Source organism: Mus pahari, chromosome 21 (assembly GCF_900095145.1).
Source record: "Mus pahari chromosome 21, PAHARI_EIJ_v1.1, whole genome shotgun sequence".
Lineage (NCBI taxonomy): Eukaryota > Metazoa > Chordata > Mammalia > Rodentia > Muridae > Mus > Mus pahari.
The window spans coordinates 48248998-48268516 of NC_034610.1; the positions used below are offsets into that span (position 1 = coordinate 48248998).

General features: G+C 42.1%; 1 protein-coding gene across 7 annotated transcripts in view; it reads left to right on the forward strand.

The window, feature by feature from the left end:
- Positions 1-19519, forward strand: part of Epb41l2 (erythrocyte membrane protein band 4.1 like 2) — a 101201-nt gene that overhangs the window by 38946 nt on the left and 42736 nt on the right. For all 7 annotated transcript variants that reach the window (XM_029532819.1, XM_029532820.1, XM_029532822.1 and 4 more), the window contains exons 4-8: positions 4977-5081; positions 12520-12562; positions 13537-13612; positions 15943-16161; positions 17528-17615. In XM_029532819.1, coding sequence (XP_029388679.1) covers positions 4977-5081; positions 12520-12562; positions 13537-13612; positions 15943-16161; positions 17528-17615 — 531 coding nt within the window. The remainder of the gene's footprint in view (positions 1-4976; positions 5082-12519; positions 12563-13536; positions 13613-15942; positions 16162-17527; positions 17616-19519) is intronic.

Consider the following 19519-nt stretch of genomic DNA (forward strand, 5'->3'; position numbering starts at 1 on the left):
AACAAAAAATTAGTTTTTCAAAATGTGCTTGATAAGTTTTATGAACTTTTTTGTGACAGTACTCAGGATTGGATCTAGGGCCTCATGGATGCTCTACAAGGTTCTACCACTGAGATAGTGCCCCATTCCTGATTATGGGGTTTTATTGACTGATGGGCTAGTGTGCTACATCATCAGAACAGAGACTGACATGGTTTATATATTACCACATAAGAACAGATACAAAGCAAAGAAGTGCCTCAACTGGCAATATGAAACAGCATTGCAGCTGATGTCTTAGTGAAGAAATGGGCACAGCCTGAGAACCCCAGTGGACATGCATATAAATGTGGTCAAAGTTCTTCTTTGACCTCTGTGTGCGTTTTGTGGCATACACAAAACCCACACAAATAATTTTTTTTCCTAGGACAAATTTTTTTTCTAGGACAAATCCAGAATGGCTTTCTGCCTGTGGAGTTCTCCAGAGGTATGCTCTTTTACTGAGGAAAAGCATATATAGGTCTGTGGCTGCTCTTCTCCCAAACTCTTATTTCAGTGTGTTCTTGCTTTATTGCTTTGAATGTCTGTGGGTCAGTAGTGATGAATGAGACCTATGGGATTGTGTATGCCTGTTAACCAGAAAGACTGAACTCTGCACTGGACTCTGCCGGACTTTTGGCCTGCATTAATAATATGAGCCATTCCAGTATTGTCCTACTGGTTTTTAATTCAGTGAAGTGTACTGCTTTAGAAGACATTGAGGCAAGATATGCTTTTTCTTAAATAACCTAGTCACTGAAATCCATCAATATGGGAGGGAGTCAAAGAGTGCCGAGGAAGAAAGTCTAAATATTAGGAGATTGGCATACGCTTTGTAGTAGATGACAATTTAGAGGTTTGCCTAGAAGCAGAGCAGAGCTCTGACCTTTGCAGGTAAGTAGGGAAGACTGGTTAGGGAGCAGCTGGAGACCTTGCCTATCTCAGTTCAGTCTACACAGCCCACCCCTACAAGTTCTTCTTTGACCGCTGTGTGCGTTTTGTGGCACACATAAAACCCACACAAATAATTTTTTTTCTTAAATCTAGAGAAAGGATTTGAAGGTCTTCTTTATCTGGGCCCAAATCCCCAAATTATAATGATAGCCCATGAACTAACTGATGTGTTTATAAAAAGATATATAGAGAGGGGATATATATGTTCTGTGGAGGTGTAGTCAGGTATGATGGAAGGGTTTGCCTCGGTGGTCCCACTCTGAGGCATCCCTCCCCCCTGAGGGACCAGCCACATTATGGTATAGTATAGAATAGAGTTTATTCAGGGCATGGGGAGGGGAGTTAAGAGGGTAGGAGAAAGGGAGAGGGAGAGGGAGAGGGAGAGAGAGAGGGAGAGGGAGAGAGGCTGGCCATGAGCATGTGGAGAGGGGGGAGGGAATGGGCAGAGAGTGGGGGCAGAAAGGCAAGAGAGAGGAGAGAGAGAGGAGGGGGCAAGCAGCCCCTTCATAGTGAATCAGGCACACCTGGCTGTTGCCAGGTAACTATGAGGTGGAGCTTAGACAAAATGCTCACACTAACTATATACTTTTTAAATATATCTTTGCAAACAAAGTGTAACTATCATTTTCTCTCTTCATTTCCTTCCCACAGTGCCTCCCATGTTGTCGTCCTCCAACCTTCCTGTGTCCCTCATGTCTGCTGACAGCCCCTCTTAAATGCATAGCCTTCTTTTCTTTGATTGCTATTTTGATTGTTATTGGTGTATGTGTGGAGGGAATAATTTGTCTTTCCTAAGGATAGGCCCCCTAATTGCTTATCTAGTACCAAGTGGTCAGCCCTGAACCTGAAATTATATATGTACAAGCAACACATAAATGGAGTTGGGCATACTTACTTATAGGCATATATACACAGACTGCTAATTTAGATACAAGTTGGAAGCAGATGTCTTTAATTTTGCTTGGTTGGCAAATGCTCATTTGTAATCCTTCCACCTAACAGAACTGTAGATGTTTATAAGAAAAAACTTAATGGCTGGACATAGTTTTGCATGTCTATAATCTAACACTCAGGAAACTGAGACAAGAGGATTTCAAATTTGAGGCCAACTGAACTACATTCTAATACCCTAGCACAAACACAGAAAACCCTGCCTTCCTAGACAGAAGTAGAAGTGTTACATTTACAGATATCAACCATTAATTCTACAAAAGAAACAGAGAAGCAGATGGGAAAACTGGATCATTTCAACTTCCTGTATTTTCAAAGGAGGTTGAATTAAATAACAGAAACTTTTGAGTCATATTTAACACCAATTTATTTCTTAGAGCAGCTCAGTTCCTCTACAGGCCTTCTGTGAATTCATGAAATAGCTCATATATTTTATTAAACATGTTATACACCTAAATGAATTCTCTCTGCTCCACTGGCAGCATTTTACTGTCTATTGAGTTCATTGTCTTTCTTAGTTGAAAAAACATTTCTTGAGACCATTCGTTTTATGCATCATTGTTTCTCCACTGACTAACACAGGACTGACCTCTATTACTGGGTCAGCCTTCTAGTCTGGCAAACACTGCAGCCATGTGTGACTGGGATAGGACCTACCACTAGAGTGACGCCTGTGCAGTGCACGGTGGCTTTCCTGTTTCATCCTACGGATCTTGCAGTGTCTCGGAGGAGAAATTCATCCCACCAGGCTTAGTGAGCACCAACAGTGAGAAGTTAGGCCTCTTAGAAACCTGCATTCTCCACTTCCAGAATCCCTTCCTCCTCTGAGATTCACATGCGATGTCATGTGCATGATTTCTTGTTTTCTTCCTAGATACAGTCGCTGGTCCTTGGTATTTCCATGGCCCTGGAGAGTAGAGATGATGAGTGGAAGTTTAGAAGCATCTGTGCATAGTCATCTTCTCCTTGGCTGCTGAAATATCCACGTGTTAGAGAGGGGTGGAAACCTAATAGGAGGAATGGCCTGAGCATCGAGACAGTATGGTTTTTTTTTTTTTTTTTTTTTTTTTTTTTTTTTTTTTTTTTTTGTGAGATGTGGGCCCAGTCAAAGAACAGCTCGGAGTAGAAACTCAGGCATGGTTGACCCAGACGCTTTGGCATATCCTGTCTCGCTACCTTGATTGTTACAGAGAGCTGTGAGGTGGGTCTTGCTTCTGGGTTACAAGTAGGAGGCTAAATGGTTTCCTATTGTCACCCTGTCCGGTAACAAAAAAGTTCCTGAGATGCTGAGTGATGTTGAACAGCGGGTCTGACTGCAGCTCCTGTGCTGGGGCTTGATGTATTGCTCAGCATAGGAATGCCAGACTCTGGGTGGGTGACTCTGTGGCTGTGACCCTCCTAGTCTTACAGGATAGAATGTCCAGTAGAGCTGTGTTTTGAGATAGAAACTATTGAAAAGACACGAGTTTACAGAAATTGACTGTAAGCTGGAGTGTATTTTCTCTATTTATAGATGTTGTCTTAGATATCTCTTAATTATTCCTATTTTCAAGAACTGTAGCCAGTAGTTAACATTTTAATTCATTTCATGCTTGCTATATGGCTTGTGTTACGTTCTATTATTCTCAGAGCTGTGGAAACTGGTGGTGGAGTAAGGTAAATGTCTTGCCTTCAGTTACTTATTTTATTAAGAGGTAGTGATGGATTTAGTTTCTATATATTGTAAACATGTAAATAATAGAACCACATGTCTACCTTAGTAACTTAACTATCAACTGCTGACTGTCACTCTGCAATGATGGGCACAGCACATTGCTTATGGTAATATAATATGGTAATATAATTTGGTAATATAATATGGTGATATAATTTGTGTGAGCTTCTTTCATTTACTACTGTAATAGGAATCATAGTTTTGAAACAGTTAGTAGAAGTACCAGATTCTACCCCCCAAGGCCTCTGTCTGTCTGTCTGTCTATCTCTGTGTGTGTATGTATAATTTCTATGTACTGCATGAACAAATAGGTGCATATTTTAACAATGGGGCATCTGTTGAGTCCTCTCTTTCTTGGTCCCGCTCTGGTTTCACTGGTAACTAGCTGTGCTGCCTGTAAGCCTGTGGGGAGGAGATGCCTGTCTGACTCAGCCTTCAGTTAGGCATTTATTATTAAATATTAATATTTAATGTTAAATATTAATATTAAATATTAAATAAGAAAATATTTAAGTTATTTTCTTAACTGGAAATAAGTATGCTTTGTCACTGGTTAAATGGTGATCACTTTTTCTATGTCTTCTTAGGGCTTTTAAGTCTCTTAAGTTTCCTAAAGAATGGATATTCTCCAGAAAATTAGAAATAATAACGTAATTTAAGTGGAAAAAGCTGGTGTTGTATAAATATCTTGGAATAGCAGCAACAAGGAAATAAAGCCTCAGTGCTGACCAGCATGAGTGGTTAGAGGTCACATCAGTCAGGGTCACGGGGTGAGAGGTCACATCAGTCAGGGTCATGGGGTGAGAGGTCACATCAGTCAGGGTCACAGGGTGGCCTTCATGAGTTGTGAAAGGTCACATCAGATGGTTTCGTAGGCCAGTGTTCTAAAAAAGACCTGTCGTGAATCATATTCAGGTTTTGAGGGGAAACTTGAAATACAACGTTTTACTGTTCACATAAGTAGATGAATACTTAGCATTTTGCTTTTTAAATGTCAATGAGAATAGCAGTAAAGTAGAATGCATTTAGTTATGGATTTTAGAACGGTACTTTGTATCATTAGGACATTAGAAAATAAATACTTACATTAATTTGTAATAAATGACTGATGCTTTTAAAATAGTTTTAAAATTTATTAGTATATAAAATTTTATTATGGTGTTTTTTTTTTTTCATACAAAATTTGTCTTGTTTCTCTCCTGCCCCATTTTTACCTGGTTTGCTCCTGCCCCAGGCCTCCCTTCCTCCTTCCCTGTCCCATGCCTCTTTCCCACTAACCTCCTCTTCTTCTTTCTTCATCTCCTTTAGAAAAGTAAAGACTTGCTCTGTTTTTCTGCAGAAACGTGCTAAGGGACAAGTGTTGTTTGACAGAGTGTGCGAGCACCTGAATCTCTTGGAGAAGGACTACTTTGGACTTCTATTTCAGGAACATCCAGAACAGAAAGTAAGTGGTTTCAACTTTCTATCCTTATGTGTGTTTTTTGTAAACAGTTTAATTTCACAATGAATTTAACTTTTCATTTACACGATTATAAAGAGATTTTTGGCAAATATTTAAAAGTGATTATGTGAGAGACTCACTAGAGCTTTCTGGCATTTTGGGTGTGTACAGTGCATCATCAGCAGATGGAATGGAATGTTTTCCTGTCTTATTTAAAATTGAAAACCTGATTTTACAATTATGGGAAAGCTTTAGCTCTTGAATTCACAGTGGAGTCAACTTCTGTATCAAGTTGTTGAGGGGAAAGGACTTCAAAACATACACATTAAAAGATTCAATAGTGGGAAAATTGATGATGTACTGTGAAGAATATCTTTTTAACTAATACTGGCTCAGCCATGTCCTGTTTTTGCCTCATGGTGTTCTAAATACAGCGGCCAAGTGGGCTCCTGTTAGCAACATACAGATGTGTAGTACCCTGTGTAGTAGTAGTTACTGAGTAAGCCCGAACCACAGGGAGCTGGCTGCTAAAGGCTTGGGAAGAAGTGCTTGTCTTGCTTAGAGGACTTGAGTGACTTTGAGTGGGAAAGATACTGGCGTCTTTGTGGCTGAGCTGTTGGGGCAGAAGAGGTCCCGTGCCAGCTCCTCTCAGGTGATGTCTGACCGACCAGTGCTGGATTGTCTCTGGAGTAGCGCTGCTGCTGTCACAAGTGTGCAAGAGAGCAGAGTAGATGGTCTGACATTAGCACTAATTTTATAGAGCTTCAAAGACTCCCAGTTTCACAGGTAAGGTAAGGATGGAAACGTCAGCCCTTTCTGGCAGGGCCGGGGCTAACCTGTAGCCGTCAGCATTATTGGGTGAGATGTTGACTGAAAGAGGGAAGAATGTGAGTTTGTCCAGAGTCGCACCCTACAGAGGAAGCCCATTTAGTCTGTTAGATTGCTGCTGTGGACAGGCTCTCTGTGAGCATCCTGTTAGGATGTATAGAGCCTTCAGTGATAGTGAAAGAGGGTTCTGTGTAATGTCAGCCTCCATACCTCAGCCAACAGAACAGTAGTCATAGGAGGAAGCATAGTGTGCGGTTGTTGTTTGCCCAGGCAGTGCCATTGTTTGTATTTACAGAGCCCAGTAATGGGATAAAGGGGTTCATTTTTAAGCATGATAATTATATGCAAATTAAATGTTCTCAACTTGTTCAGCTTTAAATCTCAGATCTGTAATTAGTAGTTTAATTCTACCTTTAGATTAAAGACAAATTGCAAGCCTGCCTCTTGAATAGCATGTATTTTTATTAGAATTGTTTAGAGTACTCTCCTCAGAAATGGAAACACACTCCACAAAATAAACTAAGTGCCTTGTAAAGCAATAAATTACAAGTTGGTAATGGTTCCAATCAAGTGCTCATTGTTATTCCTCAAAGCTCCAAAGGAGAAAGTGACTTGCCAGTCTGTCCCTCCTTCCCTTCCTCCCTCCCTCCCTCCCTTCCTTCCTTCTTTCCTTCTTTCTTCTTTTTTTTTTTTTTGAGATTGTCTATTGGTAGATTCATAGGAACATTTAATATTTGTAAAATATAAAATGATTCAATATGTTGTGAATGCTTTTGTTAGTACAAGCAAAACGGACAGTCTGAATAAGTACTCAGGCAATAGAATTTACTGTTTTTAATGTAAACTTTTAGTACACATGTCTCGTCCATATGGTACACCGGAGCCTGGGATCCCTGCTGTCAGCTGTCTGCTGAACACTCCTGGTTCCAATGTGAACTTTACCCTCTGTTAAATGCTGTCTGTCCCTGAAGGGTGGCTCTGGGCTCTTGTTTCTCCTCACTCTGAGAATAGTCACGTGCTTGTGATCTAACTAATGTTAGAAACCTTTAGTGCGCACACTTTAATCCCCTGCAGTTGGCATGAGCTTTCTCCTCAGCACCGTCTCGCAGCAGCTGATAGTGAGTGTGCGACAGATTCTGCTTGCCAAGGGAGCCTTGCTGGTGAATCTATCTGCTCATGCATACTATGCCTCAGTGGCAGCTTCTGTCTCTTATTATCTAAATGCATGCTTCCCTCATCCACGGCCTGTCTTCTACCATCCTCTCCCCAGCCCAAGGAGGCGACGTAGCAGTTTCTTCTGTCATCAGCATATTAATATTGATACAAACCTTATTTGCGTGTTGCTTTTCACCTCATTCTCCCGGTTATATCTAGAAACAGGATGGTGAAGTGTAAGGAGGTGGGGCGTTGTGTAATGACGAGACGCAGGGCTTGACTGCAAGGGGATGGCTACAGTCTGGGAGCTTAAGATGAGAAGATCAGAAGGGAGCTGGGAGTGTAGCTCAGAGGTGGACAGTCTGCATCTCCTCTAAGACAATGCAAGGCCGATGTTCTCAGCGATAGAAAGATGCCAGTTGCTGAAGAAGAGCCAAGTATTCCTTACCTAACTTTGTGGTCAGTGTTTCTTACTTGTCACGGAACGTGCTGGTAAAGTGGGATGGGCACTTTAGTACTTACGCTTTGCATCCGTGTCCTCTGGGAGACACACTTTTCAGGAAGTGAGTACTCAAATATAGTTTGAATATGTTAAGTTACATAATTATGTGACTATAATGTTCATCTTTAGATACAATGTGTTTATATATAGAAAATATGTATAGGCAAAATTCAGGTCTCAAATACATTTAGGCAAAACAACTTTCATTCTTCCCAATATAGATGTGTACAGTCTTCCTTTTTTTTTTTCCCCAGAAAATTGTTACTGTCAAACTTAGCTTCACAGTCCTCCTTTGAAGTTCTTGAGGTTTCCTCTGTAGGAGATGGGGTGTGTCTCCCTGTGTTGTGTATGCCAGACCCATGCTTTACCACTGGCCAGACTCCTGGCTGTGCTTCCTCCCCACACTAAATGCTATGTGTATTTAAAGAAGCATTGGGTACTTACTCAGCCTCTTGTAAAGTGGGATTTAGACAGAGCTATAAGTATTTTGTATAGCAATTTGTCATGTGAAATGTATGCTGTCTTGGTTTTAGTATAGTATTGTGTCTCTTAGTTGTGACACGGAGTTGGAAGCATTTCAGTTTATTGTGATTATGAAAATGTGAGTTAGTGTCAAACTTTTCACCATCTATTAAAGTCTCATGTAAACTGTGCTATAGAAAATATTAAAAGTTTATAGACTCAACCAACATGCTTTTCTTTGATACAGAATTGTAAGTCGGTGTAGTTTTGGTGTTCATGTATAAATGAATTCATCATTAAAGATATTGGGCTCTCTTCAAGAGGAAAGTCTTGAGTTTTTGTTGTTAATAGAGTCTAACATTTGGCCCAGACATTATATTAAGTCAGTTTCCTATAAGCAGTACTACAAGAGGTGCTTTTTAGAAGTATAGTTGATCTCCATGCTGTCTTTATGAAGATTAAAGGAGTTGACTAATAGCCACCCATCCTCCTCAGAAGCAGAACCAAAGGCTCAGAGTAACTAACTTTAGCCAGATCCTACATTTAGTCCATTTAAACTTTATAATTTTCTGTTCTCCATATGGGCTATAAGTTTCACTGTGATGCAGAAAACCTGTAACTTTCCTCTTGTGTTGGCGTCCTGTGGTTCAGTGTGCATAGTGAAGGAGCTGGTGAAACAGTGGAAGGGGGGAGTTAAGACAACACTACTCTCATCCTTTCAGCATATGCCTAACACAAGTGAACTTGGATGAATTTGTTAAATTCTCATAGCCAATCTGAGACTCTCCAAAACAAAGAAGACATGGGCACACTTTTGTTGGGAGTGAGCAGTTCAAACTATGAAATCCTAAGATCCAGCCTGAAGAGTAGTGGGTGACTCCAGGGTGGAAGATGGTCACTTCAGTTGGGTAGATGTTGTGAATTCTATTTTCCTGTTGAGGAAATTGAGGCTTAGTCGGGGTGAAAAATGTCATGAAGTCATTGAACTGATGGAAAGTAAGTGGTAGTTTGACTCCATATATTTCTAAGCCCAAAGTCTGTGTGTGTGCTTCCAGAAGCCAATTCTTTAACATAGCAGGGCTCCATCCTAGTGTTTCCTGAGGGGCTGCTGTATGTGCTCACGTGTGTATACTTGTCCACTCGCCACCATCTTTAATCTCAACAGCTTCTTTATTCACTGTGATTATATATGACTATATTCACTGTGATGCTGTTTTTCATTTATGTGTCTAATGCTTTATTCATTTTTTCTTATAGTGTCAACCCAGAGAAGTTGATTTCCATTTTATTTTATTTTTTTTTTTGTTTGTGAAGTATTGTAGTACATATATATATAATTTCCTAGCACTTGGAAAAGTGAGGTGGAGGCCAGAAGCTCCAAGGGCAACCCGACTATATAGGAGTCAGAACAGAGCAGCACAAGTAGCTTATGCTTGTTTTTGTGTGATTGGTAATCCAAAGAATATGCTTAAGTTCCTCTATAATGTTACGTTAAATGCCTTTAACTTTTGCTTCAGAGTTTATAACACTAGTCAAGAAATTATATACCAACCATACTCTACATACTAAAAGAAAACTAGTCAATACAAGTAAATTTAATAAAATAATGCGTAGTCATTTAAGAAGACTGCAGGGGAGGAGGGAGCAGAAATGGACAAATAACACTCAACAGGTATTGGATTTTAATATCTAATGTTAGGTTCCCTAAAAATGCCAAGCACCCTAGAGAGCATGGATTATGCAGTCTGTCCATGCCTGTGCACAACTGTAGTCTCAGAGAGTAAACAAGACCTCCTGCCTCCATGGGAGGAATGGAGCTTAGAGTGGAAGCCAGTGTGGTTAGGGAAGGAAACCAGGTAGGAAGCTGTGGTTTCTGCTGCTCAGTCCTGTCGTGTAAACACAGCCTCTGTTATTTATCTCTGGGTAAGGATCCTGTCCTGGATAGTTTTTGGTGTCAGTTTGACACACCCTAGAGTCACCTGAGAAGATGGAACCTTGATTGAATTGCCCAGATCAAGTTAGCCCATGGCCATGTTTGTTAGAGATCATCTTGATTGATGGTAGATGAAAGAAGACCCAACCCACTCTGGGCAGCTCTGTCTATAGGCAGGTGGGTGTGAGCTATTTAAAAAACCGAGCTGAGAATGAACCAGTGAGAGAGGCAGAAGGGCAAGCCCTGGCAGTACTGGTCTATGGTTCTGCTTCGGGTTTTGGTTGAGTCTTTGCTCTACCCCCCAGTGATGGCTGTGACTTACAAGTGTAACCTAGTGATGGCGGTGACTTAGAAGTATAACCCAGTGATGACTGTGACTTACAAGTGTAACCCAGTGATGGCTGTGACTTACAAGTGTAACCCAGTGATGACTGTGACTTACAAGTGTAACCCAGTGATGGCGGTGACTTACAAGTGTAACCCTAGAAACACTTTCCTCCCCCAGGTTGCTCTCATCAGTCTTTATCCTAGGGACAGGAAAGCAACTTAGAACAGAGCCATAGAATACGAGATGCCAGCCACAGCAGCCTTCAGTGTATCTTGGCAGTCAGTGTTGTGACAAGTGGCCTGAGGGTGACAGTCTCAATTTAATTTGCCAACTTGTCACTCATGAATGTTTAGATCTGTAGACACCCTCCGTCCCTCCCTGTTAGCCGGTAATTGGGAGGAGTTGGTGCTGAGGATAGAAAGTGTGGTAGCTGGAACCTCGGGTCCATTGTTCTTTCCTGGAACACAGAAACCTTTTGCTTCTCCCTGGCAGGCCATCTGGGTGAGCATATCCTTAAGGAAACTGGAATCTGGGAGGGCTGTCTGTCTGTCTGTCTCTGAGACAAGTAGTGCTCCCTGACTGCACTTCTGTGTCAGGGATAGAAGGGGTCTTGTCATTGAGCTTTGTACCAGTCGTCCCTGAGTCCCTTCCCTTTGGGATCGTCACTCTCTTGGTTCCAGTGCCACACATTTAACCCTCTTCCCCCCCTCCCTAGCCTCAGTGCAGCCAGATTAGAAGCTGAGTGATGTGTTTTTCTTGTTCTTGTGTTCTTATCATAGTCACCCATTTGTGACCAGCTGTGTAGGACAGCAGCTGCAGGGTAAGGAAGCTGAATGCTACATTTTTTTTTTCTGAGTGGAAAAAAAATAGAGCTGTTTCCTAACACAGCACTTGGGGTTCCATTATGGGGTCTCACTGGTCCCTCACATCAGTGCCCCATGCAGCTGGAACATCATCAATAGTGGACCATGCTCTGGTGGCTCTTTAATGAGAGCGTTGACTATCTGTCACCAGTGTTAGGACAGAGACACATATACCTTGTTGATTATGGTCTGGATCCTTGCTGCCAGAGTTGATGGTGTAGTAAAATCTGAGGGCTGCTTTGAAAAGATGCTGCTGTCATTACTCTTTAGTGGTGGGTCATGTGCTGTAGATTGACAGCAGTTGTGTCACAACGAACATTTTGTTCTTACTTAAGGAATAAGATTGTGTTTAATTACAGGGGTTGTAATACATTGGGTGGGAGACTTAACAGACTTTCTTGCTATATATAAAGTCAGTTGTTTGAATCAATGTGTTGTGTTTCAAAAAATGTACTTGTTCTACATTAGGAAGGTGAATGGCTTTCTTATGACTTAACAATAGGGTGGGAAAACACAAAGTGCAAATTTCTGATAATTTGTGGGAACTGTTTGCTCTATAGTTTGAGTCACTCTCCTTGTGTGGTTCAGAGACTGGGATTCTCTTTTTCCTTCTCTCTCTCTCTCTCTCTCTCTCTCTCTCTCTCTCTCTCTCTCTCTTTCTTTCTTTCTTTCTTTTGCTTTAAGATGTCTTATTTTTAGTTGACGTTCTCAAAGAATAGAAATGAGAGGCAAAAGGAAGGATGTTATATTCCAAGGATGTTAGAATTGTGTTTTCTAAATTAAAATGAGAAACAGAGCGGGCAGATGGCATTATCTCTTCCAGGTCTGAGTTGTAGAGACAAGAGGCTGACGGATGTGAAGAAGTTCGCTTTAGAGATTGATGTGATTGTTTGAATCAGGGCATGCGTATTTCTGAACCAGTGGTTTACAACTCACATTTTATCCTTAAGTAAGAAGAAATTAGGAACAACTTATTTCAATGTCTGAGGGGTGATTTGTGAAGCAGGTCTATGTAATAAAGTTATATATAGATAAGTTGCCCTTTATCATTGTATCAATGATTTAGCATTTCTCTCTCTCCTCTCTCTCTCTCTCTCTCTCTCTCTCTCTCTCTCTCTCTCTCTCNCTCTCTCTCTCTCTCTCTCTCTCTCTCTCTCTCTCTCACACACACACACACACACACACACACACACACACACACACAAGAGCATGTGAATATACATATGTACACCCAGGAGAATGCTAACAAGTGAAAGCTATATAACTAGATATGAGATATAAGGTATGGACTGTAAATTGTTCCATTTTATTTTGGGGACATGGGATAGTTCTTACGCATAACTGAGTTTTTTTTTTTTTTTCTCCTGCAGAACTGGCTAGATCCTGCAAAGGAAATAAAGAGACAGCTGAAAAGTGAGTATTTAAGACCCATACTTAAATTAGTCCATATTATTTCTGCCTTTAATAAAAACCTATGGGGTAGCTACCTACTACAGTTGTAACATAGAATAGGGTGCTGGTCCTGTTTTGCATGCAGAGAGCAATACTGTAAGGTACTTGTGAAAGTGACTTTAGCTGGACATGGTGTCAAGAACTTGCAGTCCTAACACCCACGAGGCTGAGGCAGGGAATCCTGAGCTCCAGGCCGCACAGTGCAACCCTACCTCAAACAACAACAAAACCAGGAGTGTGACTGTGGGTGGCTGTGAGCCTTCCCTGTGAGGAGGCAATAGACTTGTTCTTACCTGTCTGTGAAGTCTATATGAGATAACAGCCTGGCTTTTAAAAACTACATCGAACTTTTTTTTGGGTGACATTTATGTTGTATGTATATGTTGTATATATCTGAATGTGTGCATGGGTGCACATGTGTGTGTGTGTATGTGTGTGCGTGTGTGTGTGTGCCGGAAGTCAACCTTTGGTATTGTCCTTGATTAACCCCCACCTTGTTTTCTGAGATAACAATTTCTCACTGAACCTGGAGCCCGTTGACTAGATTGCCAGGCCATTGAATGTGCCTGGCTCTACAGTGTCCACCTCCCCAGTCTGGAGTTCAAGTGCATGCCCCTGCTGTACCCTGCCTCAGAGCCCCTTTTGTTTGACATGGTTTGCTTTGAGATACCTAATATCATTGTAGTATTCATTTTCATTTGGAACTGTACATTTTTTTTGTTTTCATTTTGATGTTTGTCTTTTAGTTTAGGTTTTTTGTTTGAGTTTGTTTGTTTTTTGAGGCAGATTCTTTGTATAACACCCCTGGTTATCCTGGCACTTAATTTGTAGATCAAGCTTATTTATGTTAATTTAGGTAATAACAAATTACTCAAAACAAAAACCACTCAGACCTGGTTGGTATTTGGTAAATAACTGAGATTTTATCATTGCAGATCTCCCCTGGCTGTTCACGTTCAATGTGAAATTTTATCCTCCAGACCCGTCTCAGCTGACTGAAGATATCACCAGGTATCTTGTGTTTACATTTTGAAGTGCATCTTTGCTTATTACTATCATTTATTTCTGTGTCCTGTGAGTATGGCTGTAACTGTAGGACTGAAAGCAATGAAAGAAAGTATGGTATAAAACTTTGCCTGCCGATCTGTATGTGCACCACCTGCAGGAAGAAGAGGGAGATGAGTTCCAGGCAGGTCTGAGCCAGTGTGCAGGTTCTATGAAGCCAGTCTCTGCCCCTTGTGAGAGCAGTAAGAGCTGTGAACAGCCAAGCCATCTCTCAGTTAATACATATCATTGTGTATGTCAGAGAGTGTCTAGGGCAGACGCGTACAGTGAGATGGTAACTTCTGGAGTCTGTGTGCTTCTCCCACCTCTGTGGATTCTAGGGATTGAACTTGGGTTATTAAGCACATGTCTTTCCACTGCAAGTGCCTGTAGCTGCTAAGCCCTCACACTAGCCTCCGGCAGCTGTCAAAACAAAATAAAACAAACTTAGATGTTCACTTAAAACTGAATCTTGTCCCAAATAGCTTGAAGTATTACCAGTGTCAAGACTGTTAATTACTCTTCTTTGGTTCTTCTTTGATATTCAAGTAATAAAAGACTTGAATAAGAAAAGTATTGCTGGCAAATTTACATCCTGTGTCTTAGATATATGGTGAAAGGCACTCACCTTCAGGGTTTCGTATGTTAATAGTTTACCCTGTGTATACCTGTGTTAGTTTCATGTATACATGTGTCATATGTTTATATTTACCTAGTTAGTAGGCAAAGGAACCTCTGTGTGTGTGTGTGTGTGTGTGTGTGTGTGTGTGTGTGTGTGTGGACACAGGTGTGGGAGATGTAGCACGGCTATGGTGGGGTTCCGCAGCCTGGGATCCAGCTTAAACTTACAGGTGTGGAAGATGTAGCACGGCTATGGTGGGGTCCCGCAGCCTGGGACCCAGCTTAAACTTACAGGTGTGGAAGATGTAGCACGGCTATGGTGGGGTTCAGCAGCCTGGGACCCAGCTTAAACTTCACTTCTCCAGAGCAGTGTTGTTGTGTTTGTGTAGTTCTTCAAGTCAAAGGAGCACAACTGTCCTTAAAAAAAGGACTTCTGAAATGCATGAAAATACTCAGACTACAGCATCAATGGAAGATTCTTTAACCAGAAAATTCTAGAGCAATTGCCAGAGCTTGTGTGAGTCCTTTTGTAAGTGTGGGGCCATGCTGATCCTGTTGGAGTGACCCCATGGAAACTTGGGTAGAGTTAAGCTGAGCTGGAGCCCTGTCTGGTTATTCGGTGCTTGGCCAGCCTTGAGGCCTGCCCAGAGACTGTGCCTCCCTTATGTGAAGGGCAGAACAAGAAAAGGGAGAGGCTGACAGCTCTTGAGACTCACAGAGGAGATCACTTGTCAGCCCGGGGAAGGTCGTCATGAAGGGTAACCCTGAGAAGGTCTTCTAAGTGAGGTCACTGCTGTTCATCTCAGGGTCACTGGAAACTTCAGCAAATGGTACATTGGAGAGCAGAGAGTAGGTTTTAATATATGTCCCCAAAAGGCATTGATAATGGAGCTGAAAAGAAAAAAATAAAACTCCATAGAAAATAGACCATTTCATATTAGCTTAGTAAGAAACAACAGTTGTTATATAACGGTGTCCTGAGACAGTGACCTCCTTGACTGCAGGTAACTGTTGCTGTCCCAGCTGCCAGGGAGTGAGAGATTCCAGGCTCCATCCATGCCAGCCGCCTGCTTATGCCCCCAACATTCACTCTCACCCTCAGGCAGCACAGTAGCCTTGGGTGGCAGTCACGGTAACCTGCGCAGGGCTGCACATCCGCTCTTACAGAGGGCCTGCTCTGCCTGTGGAACTGGGCTAGCTCTCTTGTTCAAGAGAGGACAAGCAAGGGTGTCAAGGTAGATGTAGCAGGACTGTTGTTGCTAAAGGCATTCCAGGAAAAGAAGAAATTAGTATGGAAGGGGAGAAGTGGGCAAGACTAAGTGACTAGATTTTCTTTTTCTGTCTTTCTTTCTTTCTTTCTTTCTTTCTTTCTTTCTTTCTTTCGTTCGTTCGTTCGTTCGTTCGTTCGTTCGTTCGTTCGTTCGTTTGTTCGTTCGTTCGTTCGTTCATTCGTTCTTGGATAAATGATTGTTGTCAAAATGTCTGTTGTCTTACTTAACTTTTAGACTTAGTTTTGTAAACACGCCAGCAGTTTAGGAGCTCAAGGAACAGGGTAAAACTTCATGTTATGAAACAGCTATTTTTGCTGAGTATTAGTCCCAATAACATGTTTTGTTGGCAATGGAATGCTAAAATGTAAGGTTAACTGATGCTTCTTCTCTCCCTGTCCCTCCCAGATACTTCTTGTGCCTTCAGCTAAGGCAGGATATCGCCTCTGGCCGCCTGCCCTGCTCCTTTGTGACTCATGCCCTCTTGGGATCCTACACTCTGCAGGCTGAGCATGGGGACTATGACCCAGAAGAGTATGACAGTATTGATCTTGGGGACTTCCAGTTTGCCCCGGCCCACACCAAGGAGTTGGAGGAAAAGGTGTCAGAACTGCATAAAACTCACAGGTCTGTCGATGAGCTGGCAGGAGACAGACACGTGGCGGGTAGACATGGGCGTATTGCTTGCTTAGCATTACTGGCTCCTTTGGGTGCTTGTCCAACACTGACGGACACAGTCTCTAGCTCTTGAGATGCCCTTTTATGGTTCATTTAGTGTAATGTGGAGACTGTGTTCTTGATAAACTCCTGTATCAGAATAGTGTATATCCCCATATGCCTCTTCTCCCTCACCCTGTTATCCTCAGCAAGTACACAGGAAGCAGACTTGTGTGCATACTGGTATGACATTGCATTTCTTCTACCTCTCAGTATAAAATATAAAGTATTACTATATTTTATAAGAAAGCCAGGGAGATAGTGGGGGGGTAGATAATATCAAAACATACTGTATTCATGTTTGAGATTTTTCAAGATAGTTTAAAAAGCTAAAAAGGTATTGAAGCATCTGGACTTGAAGTGCAGATAGTGATGGATGGGGACAGCTGAAGTGAACAGCTGGCCCAGTGAGTCACAGAAAATGCCCCTTTGTTTAGGTGAGGAGTGCTTAAATTACTTGAATGGTATGTGCACTTTTGATTACTTTCATATTTCTGTCAAAACGGAGTTTTATATGAGTTTCTAATATCTTTCTAAGCTATAAAATATTTATATACGAAGACCGTAATCTTATGGACTATTGACTAAAATCATTTGAATAACTTTCAGAGATTTAAAACTCTTAAGCGGCATTATGCATTAACTTTTGTTTAAAATAAAAATTAAAAGGGCAACATCTGACCCCCCACCCCCACCCTGAAATTCTCCTCAGCAGACACTTTTTTGCCACCCAGACTGGAACTGGTAGTGTGACATACTGTGTTCGAAATGACGGCGTTTGGGGCAGAGATCAGCTTGCCTGTGGCTTAAGTTTGTTTGGCTGGTGAAATAGACAGGGATAAAAATATATTTCTGTAGGCAGAATACTATGCTGTTTGTCATACTTAGAAAATCAGATACAATTAATTCTGATCAATACTAGCAAAATTAAATGAACAGCTAGGAATTTACCAGTTTTAAAAAGGCAAAGCCAGAGTTTGCTCATTCTCTCTCGTTAGCACGGGTTGCACCCGTATTGCTTCGGCTGTTCTCCACAGTGAGAACCACAAGGAGCGTCATTTCAAGGAGAAAGTGGGAAGGGTGGACGTCCACCTTCTTGAGTGTGCAGGCCCAAGTTCACTGGCCTTAGAGGCGGAGCTGCATCTTGTCTCCTACTCTGCTTTTCTACAGCCAGTTTCCCCCTGCAGTCCCAGCTCTCCAGCCCTCCGAACAGCCGTATCTGTTGTGAACACCCACGTTTGCATCTCCTGGTGACACAGTGTCTTTTGATTCCCAGGGGCCTATCTCCAGCACAAGCTGACTCTCAGTTCTTAGAGAACGCAAAGAGGCTTTCCATGTACGGTGTTGACCTGCATCATGCCAAGGTACTGTGAATGAATAACAGCTTGGTGACTCAAGTTCTGAGAAATTGCCAGTTTCACAAAGCCTGAGTCTTTTTGGAAAAGGTGGTTTGTCACCATGTTGGTCTGCAGTATTTCTTGGTGACTACTTATAAAATTCATGCTGTGGGAATCCCTTGCCTCTCTACCCCCTTCTTCTGTTGGTTTTATTGATGTCTCTTTAAGAGTTCTTACTACAGAACTCTTTGGTAGCCCTTACTCCTTACCCTGTGGTCTTGGTTCATCGCTATGCTCCATCTTCTGCTAGACCAGTGGTTCTCAACCTGAGGTTTGTGTATGGCCCATTGCGGGGGCTGAGGAACCCTTTCATAGGGTTTGCCTAAGACCATTGGAAACAGATAATTACATTATGATTCATAACAGTAGCAAAGTTACAGTTATGAAGTACCAGCAAAAATAACTTTATGGTTGGGGCCAGAACTGCATGACTGTTTTAAAGGGTTGTAGCGTTAGGAAGGTTGAGAACCCCTGTGTTAGATGCAGTGCTGCTGTCTGAGCTCCCTATTTCTTCGTCACCTCTTTATTTTTTTTGGGGGGGGGAGAAGAAAGCATATCTTGAAGCATGGAAGGGCCAGAAGCTGCACAGATGTGCCCTGGTTCCAGGTTATGAAACCCCGCAGACTAATTTCTGAAGTAGTACACAGATGGGATGATGGCGGCTTCAGCTGTCTCACAGGGTGGGACGATGGCGGTTTCAGCTGTCTCACAGGGTGGGATGATGGCGGCTTCAGCTGTCTCACAGGGTGGGATGGTGGCGGCTTCAGCTGTCTCACATGGGTGGGATGGTGGCGGCTTCAGCTGTCTCACATGGGTGGGATGGTGGCGGCTTCAGCTGTCTCACAGGGTGGGATGATGGCGGCTTCAGCTGTCTCACAGGGTGGGATGATGGCGGCTTCAGCTGTCTCACATGGGTGGGATGATGGTGGTCTGTGATGGAGGTCTGGGGTGATTGAGAGGACACCACTAACGAGCATTCCTGCTTTGTGATCCTACATGGAGTGGTGAGACTTTAGGAGAACAAGAGGAAAAGTGATAGGTTTGTTTGTCTAGAGTCGATATCTGAGAGATTCTACCCATTCTGCCAGTCACATACAGTTTATGAAGTGGCTGTAGTGCTGCCAGGAAGCGTCCACACAGAGACCCCTTCTCTTTCTAGGTCTCTGGTTAGTAGCCCTTGCTTTTGTGTTATATTTGCAAAGGACTCCGTTGTGCTTGGTGGCTTTATTTTAAAATATTTTTCTTCATTTCAGAATAATGTATATTTAACATAGAAAATGAAAATCACTTGTATCTCTTTGTGTAGAAAGAAAGTTAATGTCTTGAAGCAATTTCTTGCTTGACTTCGTTTGGCTGGCTTTTTTGTCTGTGCCTCTGAGGAGTCTAATTCTTGGGCTTCTTCTTATGAGATCTGCTCTGAGTGTCTGTTTTATTTTTGCTTTACTTTGAAACAGGATCTCACTGAGTAGCTATGGCTGGCCTGAACTTGTTATGTAAAACAGGCTGGCTTTGAACTCAGAGATCTACCTGCCTCTGTTTCCCAAGTTGCTGGGATGCAAGTTGTGGGCCTCCACATATGGCTTTAGTTGTTTGTATTGAAGTTGTACTTACATTTACAGATTTCCTCCCTTTGAGATCAGTGGATAGTCCCTGGTAATATCATACATTGAAACTGCTAGATGAAACACTTCAGTTTTTAAAAGTGCATTCGTGTATACTGTCTTTTTTGAGATTTGAATGTATTTGTTTTATAAACACATGAAATAATGAAGAGAACACCTTGTGTGATGTCGTCTGTCGCCGGCAGTCACCTTTGCCCGAGACCCTGATAAATGTTACTACATAGTAAATCTGATGAATGTTACTACATA